The 11,128-nt window shown below is 43.0% G+C and overlaps 1 protein-coding gene across 1 annotated transcript; it reads right to left on the bottom strand.

Annotated features, from left to right (window-relative positions):
- Positions 1-470: 470 nt before the first annotated feature.
- Positions 471-2,178, bottom strand: LOC133440404 (zinc finger protein OZF-like). The gene has a single exon (XM_061717664.1). The coding sequence runs from the start codon at positions 2,030-2,032 to the stop codon at positions 698-700; it is 1,335 nt and encodes a 444-aa protein (XP_061573648.1). The 5' UTR covers positions 2,033-2,178; the 3' UTR covers positions 471-697.
- Positions 2,179-11,128: the final 8,950 nt, after the last annotated feature.

The following is an 11,128-nucleotide window of genomic DNA, read 5'->3' as shown; positions in this document are numbered from 1 at the left end:
CCTATCTCAAAAAGTTTGAATATTCTGGGAATCTTAATCTTAAACTGTAAATGGTGACAGATGGTTGGCTGTTCTGTTGATGGTTGCATTTCTTCTTGTGGCCTCGTTTCTCTGAAGTTTCTTCGTGTTTTTCAGAAGAACGTTGTAAAAAGAACATGTAAATATATCAAACTGTAAATATATCAAAATATATCAAACGAAAGTTTAACAACATGGAGCTGCAGATTAAAGTTACAAAGAGAATGTGAGTGAAGAAGAAACAGACGGGAAAAAGGACGTGTGAGAGAGGCTTTGTAGATGAATGAAATAAACTGTCACGTTTAAAGAAACTTCAGCACATACTAACAGCTCTTTATTTGCACCGTGGAGACGACAAGTTACCAACAGCAACAAATAATACGATTTTAAGAAGGAACAGGGATTCAAACAAACTCAATGCAGAATTTAAAAAAAAAAGTACACCACCACATCGTTCCCTCTGCGTCAAGTTGACGGAGAAGCATAAATCCAGGTTGAAGCTGCAACCCTTGTGGGGAGGGGATTAGGCTCATCAGCCACAGGAGGTGGTGGTTGGACTTCTGCGGGTTCTTCTTCTGTGGGTCAGACAGGAGTGGACAGCTGCCCCCGGAGGACGACAACATGAGCTTCATTTGTCACGAGTCACCAGACTTCTCCTCCGGGTGATTTTTCATGTGACTCAGCAAATCAATTCTGCGGCTAAAACCGTTGTTGCAGGTCTTGCACTAATATAGCTTCTCCCCGTGTGGGTGATTATGTGCCGTTTAAGATGTGATGATTCAGTAAAGGTTTTTCCGCAGGTGTTGCACAGGTACGGCCTTTCGCCGGTGTGGATCCTCGAGTGAATCACTAGTTGGGAACGTAGCCTGTAACTTTTTCCACATGTTTTGCAGATGTAGGGCTTCTCTCCCGTGTGCGTGGTTATGTGCCGTTTAAGAACTGATGATCCCGTAAAGGTTTTTCCACAGGTGTTGCACAAGTACGGCCTTTCGCCGGTGTGGATCCTCGAGTGAGTCACTAGGTGGGAACGTAGCCTGTAACTTTTTCCACATGTTTTGCAGATGTAGGGCTTCTCGCCCGTGTGCGTGGTTATGTGGCTTTTAAGGTTTGATGATTTAGTAAAGGTTTTTCCGCAGGTGTTGCACACGAACAGCCTTTCACCGGTGTGTATCCTCGAGTGAGCCACCAGGTAGGAACGTATCCTGTAACTCTTTCCACATGTTTTGCAGATGTAGGGCTTCTCGACCGTGTGCATGGTTATGTGGCGTTTAAGATCTGATAAATTAGTAAAGGTTTTGCTGCAGGTGTTGCACAGGTACGGCCTTTCGCCAGTGTGGGTCCTCGAGTGAATCACTAGCTGGGAACGTAGCCTGTAACTTTTTCCACATGTTTTGCAGATGTAGGGCTTCTCGCCCTTGTGCGTGGTTATGTGGCTTTTAAGATTTGATGATTTAGTAAAGGTTTTTCCGCAGGTGTTGCACATGTATGGCCTTTCGCCAGTGTGGATCCTCGAGTGAACCACCAGGTTGGAACGTTCTGTGTAAGTTTTTCCACATGTTTTGCAGATGTAGGGCTTCTCACCCCTGTGTGTGATTATGTGGCGTTTAAGATTTGATGATTTAGTAAACGATTTTCCGCAGGTGTTGCACAGGTATAGCCTTTCACAAGTGTGGATCTTCATGTGATCCATTAAAATACTACTTTTACTGAACTCTGTCCTGCAGGTTCTGCAAGAAAACACCTTCTTCCCCGTGTGGGTCCTGGTCAGCTTTGATTTACAGTTGCTGTCTGACGGGACAGCAGCATATTCGTGGTCACCGTGTCGTCCCATTGGCTCCGGATCTGCAGTTTTACTGGATTCTGAGCGTAAACTTTCAGTCCCTTCCTCATCTTTGTTTTGAGCTTCAGGAGAAGTGTGCAACAGCAGCTGGCCACAGTTTGGTCCTGGTTCACCAACTTTCACATCAGCGACATTGACCAATGAGACATCCACCTCTACGTCGTTGTCCTTCATATCCTGACGACTGGAGTCTTCCTCCAGTTCTACAGTCTGTGGATGCCCTGGTTCCTCCTGGTCCGGGCTGCAGCTCCTCTCCAGGTTATCGAGGTGCTGGTCACTGAAAACCCCGTCCTCCTTCCCCTTACAAACATTTTCTTGTGGGAGTTCTGGAATTACAAAAAGATAGGATTTTAACAAGTCAAAAGTGTTTCCCAGTGTTGATTGTTTGGTTGTATGTGTGAGGTTTAAAGTTTGTCCTGAACCTTCGGTCTTCCCCTTCATCTATGTAGTATATTTGAAAACAAGTGCTTTACTCTGTGTGACCATTACTGTGACAGTACTCGTGTCACTGCGTTGGTAACGAGACAGTTGAAGAATAAAGTTTTTGTTCTAGAAATGGCTTCTTCCGCATCATATATAACATGGTGTCAGAGTAAAAACTTGAAGGAAAACAAAGATAGGAAGGCAAAATGGAGCAGATGAAACCTCCGACCTCCTTAAATTTAGGAGGAAATCTAGCAGAAAATTGGAGAGTCTGGATCCAGAGATTTGAACTGTTTCTTGTCGCCAGCGGAATAGACAAAAAATCTGATGCAGTGAAAAGAGCCACGTTCCTACATGTGCCGGGGACGAAGCATTTAAAGGTATATAAAAATTTTGACTTCGATGAAGACGTAGATGACTATGATACACTGAAAGAACTTTTCCGCCAACATTGTGAGCCAAGGAAAAATGTGACGTATTTGAGACACCTATTCTTTATTCGAGTGCAAGGAAAATCAGAGACTGTTTATGCATATGTGACTGGTTTAAAAAACAAAGTGAAAGACTATGAGTTTGAGCACCTCACCGACTCACTGATACGAGATAGAATCGTGTGTGGAATCACAGATGACCAAGTGAGAGGACGACTACTGAGAGACCCGGACCTCGCGCTAAATAAAGCAATAGACATGTGCAGAGCCAGTGAGTTGACTCAAGGAAACTGCGCAAGATGCAGCTACAGGCATGAGCCAAGGAAGTGCCCTGCCTACGGACTAGAGCTAGGTATCATCACTGACCTCCCGATACGATACGATTCCGATACACTAGGTCCCAAGACAATACGATTTCCGATCCGATACGATTCGATATCGATATTCTGGTTACAATAAGGGAATAACATGATCCTTCCACGCGCCACGTCCGGCCAGAGAAACCCCACCCTGCCTGGTGAAAAGAAGCAGCCTGCTCACTCCTCAAGTAAGGAGGAGACTTGAGCTCAGTGCAGGGCCTCCCGAGGTTGGTAGATGGAGCAATGCCCAGGACTGACTTAGGTAGGAGCACTGGGTGATAAAATGGGGGATACAATCGGGATTAAAAAAAAAATATATATATATATATATATTTTTTTTTTTTTTAAATCGATACTTGGATTTATGTATTGATAATCGTTCCTACACATGCATATCGATAAAATATTGATATATTGATATTTTTAACCCACCCCTACTACGGACAAGTGTGCAAAGCCTGCCACGGGAAAAATCACTATGCCAAAATGTGCAACTCACGCAAGCACACAAATAATCATAAAGTGCATCATATAAACAAGGCCGAGGGAGATCAGGACTTCTTTATTGGCACAATTCAAGCAGAAAAACAAGTCTCACAAATCGATGCAGTGGATGCAAAGAAAAAAAAAAGTGGCATGAAGATCTGAGTGTCTTCTTCTTTTTTTTTTTACCTTGTCTGCACACATATTAATGGTTAATATCATAATGGTAAAAACCTAAGGCATATATATGTGCATTGTTACTATATTATATATATATATATATATATACACACACACACACACACACACACACACACACACACACACACACACACACACACACACATCACATATACACATACAAACCCGCTGCTAAACCAGGAAGCAAGAACACTTGTGTCTGTGTGTATATAAATGTATGTGTGTGTGCGCGAGTGTATGTGTGGCTATGTGTATGTATATGTGTGGCTATTTGTATGTATGTGTGTGGCTATGTGTATGTATATGTGTGGCTATGTGTATGTATATGTGTGTGTGTGTGTGTGTGTGTGTGTGTGTGTGTGTGTGTGTGTGTGTGTGTGTGTGTGTGTATGTATGTATGTATGTATGTATGTATGTATGTATGTATGTATGTATGTATGTATGTATGTATGTGTATGTATGCATGAATATGTGTGAATATGTGTGCCAAACTGCCCGGAGAGACAGGGCTGCCCCGGGCGCCGACGTGGGCAGGCGCACCCGCCCCCACAAAAGCAGCCCTCCAGGACCAGAGGACCGTCCCGCCGCAGAGGCAGCGGGGCGCTTCTCTGATTGTCAACAAGTTTTGAAAGTCAAGCTGGACACTGGGGCTGATTGCAACGTAATTTCTATGAAAGACCTCAGAAAGCTGAAACTGGATAAAAAAGTGAGCAAATTTCACTCCAAGCTTGTTGCTTATGCAGGACACCACATTCCAGCCAAAGGTAAAGCAGGGCTCCAGACTGCGACCAATTGGTCGCATTTTGCGACCTTTTCTGGAGGCGGTTCGACATAGTTTTTTAACTAGGAGCACCAGCGCGACTTACAAATCCACCCTTCTCCCCCATTTCTTTATTTTTTTCATAATAATGTGGAGGAGCCGAAGCAAGCGCCTGTGTCTGTGCGTGCGTGTGTGCGTGCCTGTCATGTGTGTCTGGATGCGCACTGCGAGGCGGGGGGGCGTGGCGCGCGCCAGTGCCAACTCTTTGCCAGGTGTCATGCGGTTCTTGCGACTTTATTTGATGGTGCAGTGAAAGACAGACCCGTAGGAACGGTGTTGTGCATGAACGCGTTCATTTCTGTGAGAACGTTGAACTGAACGCAACATATTTACACATAAAGAACTTGAACGTGAACTTGTTCATTCTGCAGATCATGAACTGGAATTTGAACTGTTCAGATTATGTGAGTTGCAGCTTCAGTGTTTAGGTCCAATTATTACGGAATAATCCTTCTTATTTCACCAGCGGGCAGCGCGCACATGCTCCACAAGCCCGGTGCAGTCTGTATGTAGCTGATTTATGGTTCCGCGTTACACCAACGCGGACCTACGGCGTAGGGTACGCGGCGTGCGGACCGTATGGTTCGCGTCGCCGCGTACTTTACGCCGTAGTCTTCGCCGTCGATTTAACGCGGAACCATAAATCAGCCTTGACAGGTGAAGAGAGACGTTGCAGTCGCAGCGTCAGAGAGCCGTCAGATGATGATCCGCTTATCATTATCTGCGGAAATTTTACACATCGTCTCCCAAAGAGTCTGACGGTAGGAAACTAACCTTTCTGTGCAAATTATGTCCACCTGCGCTGAGAAAACAAGTCTGAACATCTGCCTCGTCAACTTCACATTAGAAACGTCATGTGGAGTTAAAGCATCCGCCCAGTGGGAGAAAATATCTGCGAGTCCTTAAAAATCAAAAAAGTTCCCAGAAAGACCAAGAGGTCTGATTTCCCAGTAACAGGTAGACAAATTGATAATGCACTACAATGTTGGAGATTTACAGCCTCTGAATAAAGTTGAAACGCCACTAGGACAATACATGATTGTATTCAGCAGGGTCTCCAACCCTGTCCTGCATGTTTTAGATGTTTCCTTGCATCATCACACCTGATTCTAATTAATGCTCGTCATCAGCTTGTCATCCAGGTCTGCACAAGTCTGTTAATGACAGTCATTTATATCAGGGTTCTGAGGGGAAATATCTAAAACATGCAGGACAGGGTCCTGAGGACCAGGGTTGAAGACCACTGGTGTACGGTGAACAGTTTTAGGATAGGGGGGCTTTTCATTTGTACTTCTCACCTAAAAATATTGAAATGAACTGAATTTGAACTAGTTCAAAATTAAAATGGTGAACTATGAACGTGAACTGTTCATTTTTAAACTATGTGAACTGAACTTTGAACTAGTTCATGAGAAGTATGAACTTGCACAACACTGCGTAGGAAGTGGGGGCAAAATATCCCACGACTGGAATCGAACATGCGTCGCTGTACAGGGGAAGGTTTACATAAGTCTGCTCAACCCAATGAACCAGACGGGCGCGCGCTCCCATTGAATTTTGCGTTTGTGGTGCATACTCAAAATGGCAGGGAAAAATGCACGGCCTAACGAAAATATGAGGATAAACACAGGACGATTTTAACGGAGTGGGAGAGTTTACAGCTCTGCATGTCGTCTTTTTTTTTCGGAGACTGGCACTCGTCAATCCATTCATCCATCGTTAGCTCCTCCCCGAAGATCAAAGTTTACCGCCAACATGCCAAATTACTTGTTCACGAAAATAAAAAATACATTTTAACACCGGCTACTTTTTGCTACCTGCTGTAACCGTCAAAAATATGTAACAGTTGGTTGTTGTCACGGATACATTGTTGCTTCCCTGACGCGGAATGATCTGCTGTGATGAGGCTGTAGAATAGAAGCCGTGGTTTTAATGAAAAAAAAAAAAAAACCCTTTCCGTCTGAACAACCGCAAAGTCCTGAGGTCCAAAGGCCTGCGCAAAGTCGACAAACTAATAACAATACCATCTATATAACTTAAAGACAAGACTACCTCCCAATGTTTCAAACCAAAAGCAAAATAAAATTGGATTAAACTGGGCAGGCATGTCATGTTTGCTTCCATGAAATCCAGCTCTCAAGTGAATGACAGCTTCTGCAAGTTGTTAGGTATCTGCTTAAAAGGAGCTTGAGGCCGGATTGTGGCAGGATTTATGAAAAAAATCCGTATACGTTTTAAGTTTTCTAGTAATAATGTCAGATGAAGCGTTCCAAACCCAAAAGAATGAGCCCTCTAGTGTAGATCTCCTTTGCCTTGAACAGGCTGTGTGCTGCAAAATGTGCTGCAATTCGGTCCCGAAGTTCCCGTGCTGCCCTGCGGATGTGACGTCACATGACGCTGCATGTGCGTTCTCCCCGTTCTCCAGTGCCGGCTTCACTGTTGGCTGCAGTACCCCCGACTGCCGTCGTGGTGAAGGGTGGCGCTAGAGAGTCTCATTTTTTAAAAGGAGCTTCAAGCTCCTTTAATTCAGAAAAAACAGCAGATTTTTTTTTTCATTAAAACTTCTCAGAATTCTGAGATAATTCTCGTTAATTCAGAAAAACAGAGCAGATTTATTTTTTCATTAAAACATTTCTCAGAATTCTGAGATAAATATCTCTTTAATTCAGAAAAAGAGCAGATTTTTTTTTTCATTAAAACTTTTCTCAGAATTCTGCGATAATTATCTTCGTTAGTTTTTTTCTCAAGTGAATGGAATACGCTGTTCGCAGTTCATTGGTGTTATTGCTGATGCAATGAAAAAGCAGTACATTGCTATTACTGTAAATTGCCTGTGTTTATTGCTAAATTATCAGTAATGCAGTTAATATAGACAAAAAATGAATATGTTGTGTTGATATGGATGCTCCTAAATTTTGTGCTGGTGCTCCTAAAATTTTCAGTAAGGAGCACTGGTGCTCCTAGTGGAAGAAGTTAGTCTGGAGCCCTGTAAAGTCATGTTGACATGTCAGTACAAAGATAAAAAAGTATGACATGGAGTTTGAGGTCATAAAGAACAATGCACCTATTCTAGGAGGAGAATCATGTGAGAAAATGGGGCTTGTCAAAAGATTGCATGCGCTTAGAAAAGAGAGTGACATTCTAAGTGAATATGAGGATTTATTCACTGGATTAGGCTGCATACCAGGAGTTTATCACATTGAGACGAATCCAGATGTCACCCCAGTAGTACACGCTCCCAGGAAAGTACCTGTCGCGCTAAAAGATACAATTTAAACAGAGCTGAATAGAATGGAAAACTTAGGGGTGATAACCAAACAGAAATAAACTACAGATTGGGTCAATAGTATGGTGACTGTAACAAAACCCAACAAAGTTCGGATCTGTATCGACCAGAGGACCTGATACTTTTCAGTTGTAGACGCTAACCACGGATTTTGGCAAATCAAATTGGACCAAGAAAGCTCTCACCTGTGTACATTCAACACGCCATGTGGGGATACAGGTTTGAAAGGCAGGTTTTTCTATTGCATAGCCAGACATCTAGAAGGGCTAGAGGGAGTAGTCAATGTAATAGATGACATCCTGGTCTGTGGAGAGAGCATAGAGCAGCATGATCGCTGCTTGAAACAACAGCTGGACCGCCTAAGAATCGTCAATCTGAAAATGAATAAAAGTAAGTGGAAGATAAGGATGACAGAAATCAGTTACATTGGACATGTGCTCAGTGAGAAAGGACTCAAGCCTGATCCTGAAAAGGTTAGAGCCATACAAAACATTCCTGCACCAGAGGACAAAGCTGCCCTCCAGAGGTTCACAGGGTTACTGCAGTACCTCTCTAAATTCATCCCTAACCTTTCAGACCTGAGTGCTCCTCTAAGGAAGTTGGAAGGGAATGTGGACTGGTACTGGGGGTCAGAGCAAAAACAGAGTTGTGACAAACTGAAAGCTCTCGTCGGCCAAGCACCAGTACTCAAGAACTATGATGTCAGAAAGCCAGGTATGGAAGACATGTCCGTGAAGAAAGTGATCATAAGCCCCTGGAGGTGATATATTAAAAAAAAAAAAAAAATCACTCCTCAGCGCCCCAGCCAGTCTACAAAGAATGCTCATGAGACTATAAAAGTACAGTCTTGAGGTCAAGTACAAGCCAGGCAAGGAGATGCATATTGCTGATGCTTTAAGCAGAGCATTTCTAAAAGAGCACCATGAGAAACTCCTTGATGAAGAGCTGGAAGTCAACTTTGTAAAAAAAACTTTGCAGGAGTTCAAAGAAGCAACACAAGAGGATGCTGAGTTGATGCTGGTCGCAAATGCAATTCAGAGAGGCTGGCCAGATACACAGAGACAGCTTCCAGACAGAATCAAACAGTACTGGACATTTAGAAGAACTGCCATATGCAGATGGACTCATACACAAGAGCTCAAGGTTAGTAGTACCACACACATGAGAAGTGAAATGCTCAGGAAAATCCACACGTCACATATGGGCAGAGTTAAGTGTAAGGAGCGAGCCCGTGATGTACTGTACTGGCCGGGCACGATGAAACAGATAGAAGAAGTCGTGGCTCAGTGTGCTGTACGTAACACACACAAGAACAATAATCCCAGAGAGCCACTTATACCACACCCAGTGCCCGAGAGAGCATGGGCAAAGATAGGTGTGGATTTGTTTCACTTCAAGGATGCAGAGTATTTATTGTGTGTGGGTTATTTTTCAAAGTTTCCAGAGATCATCAAACTGAATGGAACCACAAGCAAACACATCATCATTGGGCTAAAGTCTATATTTGCAAGGCATGGTGTGCAAGATGAGTTGTTCTCCGACAATGGCAGACAGCTGGTGAGCCAAGAGATGGTGGACTTCAGTGCTGAGTGGGGTTTCAAGCACACCTCTTCAAGTCCCACTTTCCCACAGTCAAATGGCCAAGTTGAGAGAGCAGTTCAGACAATAAAAAACATGCTGACAAAAGCACAGGACAGTGCTGGTGACCCGTACCTAGCACTGCTTGAATACCGGAACACACCACTGAGTGGGGTTGGACTCTCACCTGCTCAGATGCTCATGGGAAGAAGGCTCAAATCAAAGTTACCTGTGACAAAGACATTATTGCAGCCAGCTTTCTATAAAGATGCCAGGAGCCACCTCGTGCATAGACAACAAAGACAGAAACAATATTTTGATCAAGGAACCAGGACACTGTCTGACCTCCAAGTTGGTGAAAATGTGCGGGTTAGACAAGGCAACAAGTGGGAACCAGCCACTGTGGTAGAGAAACACATTCAGCCCAGATCATACATTATCAAAACCACAAGAGGAGAAATGTACAGGAGAAATCACAGACACCTGCTCAAAACTAGAGAAGCACCGATTGATCGGCCACTGATCGGGATCGGGCCTATAATGCCCCTATCGGTTTTAATCGGAGATCAGAAAATAGTTCAGAGCGGGTCAATCTGATGACGTTTACAACAACAAACACCGCCCGCTCGGGCATTCCTGCATCTCAGACCAAGCGGTCCTAAGGGGGCGTGGCCAGCCTCGTTGGTAGAGCAGTTTTACAATGTCCAAAAAGGACAACAAATTTTGTTGTCCATTAAGCATTCTGATAAAACATCAATTTGTAGTGTCCAAGTCAAAAATTAAGTTGTTTACTTGGGTATTACAATAACTAAGGACCAACAAAAAATAACTTCACTGAATTTCAATCCTATTATGCAAAGAACTCAAAAAAAGTTAAACCAGTGGCTATTACGGGATCTCTCTCTTAGAGGTAGAGTTCTACTCACCAAGGCGGAAGGAATATCACGTTAACATATGCATCTCTGTCTCTGTTCATGGACAACAAACGTATTACTCAGATTGACAGGCTGCTTCTCAACTTCTTGTGGAAAAATAGAACTCTTCATCTGAAAAAAAATCTGTTCTAATGAATGACTATGAAAATGGTGGACTACATTTTTTTTAAATTCTGCACCCTAAATAACACATTTAAGATAGAATTAGTTGAAACAATTCTTCAAAAATCCTAACTCTATCTGGAATGTCTACCCTTCCATATTCTGTCAAAACTGGATTAAACCTTTTTTTTTTACCTGTAACTACAATATTGATAAAATCCCGATAAAAATGTCTCCCTTTCACCGTCAGGCCTTCCTGTCATGGTCTCTTATTTTCAAACACAACTTTTCACCCCACAAATACCTCATATGGAACAACAAAGACATATTGTTTAAACATAAATCCCTATTTATTGAGTACTGGTTTAATAACAACATTGTATATGTAGCTCAGTTGTTTAACAGGGACGGTCTTCTCTACTCCTATAATGAGTTTCTAGCAGAATACAATATTCCTGTGTCACCTGGCGACTTTGCAAAAGTATTTGGAGCAATCCCTTCTGGTGTTTGCATGTTTTTTAAATCTCAACCAAGAGTGGAAACCCAACAATTATCCCTGTTATCATTGACTGATACTCCAATTGACAAAATCTGTTTGTCCTGTAACCGTTGTAAGAACAATACGTTGATTAGATTCTTGTTTAGACATGAT

This window comes from Cololabis saira, chromosome 3 (genome assembly GCF_033807715.1).
Source record: "Cololabis saira isolate AMF1-May2022 chromosome 3, fColSai1.1, whole genome shotgun sequence".
Taxonomy (NCBI): Eukaryota; Metazoa; Chordata; class Actinopteri; order Beloniformes; family Belonidae; genus Cololabis; species Cololabis saira.
The sequence above is the reverse complement of the archived record's forward strand: the minus strand, read 5'-3'. Positions and strand labels throughout refer to the sequence as shown.

Coding starts and splice junctions, on each gene's coding strand:
- LOC133440404 (XM_061717664.1), bottom strand. CDS start 2,032: ATGAAGGACAACGACGTAGAGGTGGATGTCTCATTGGTCAATGTCGCT.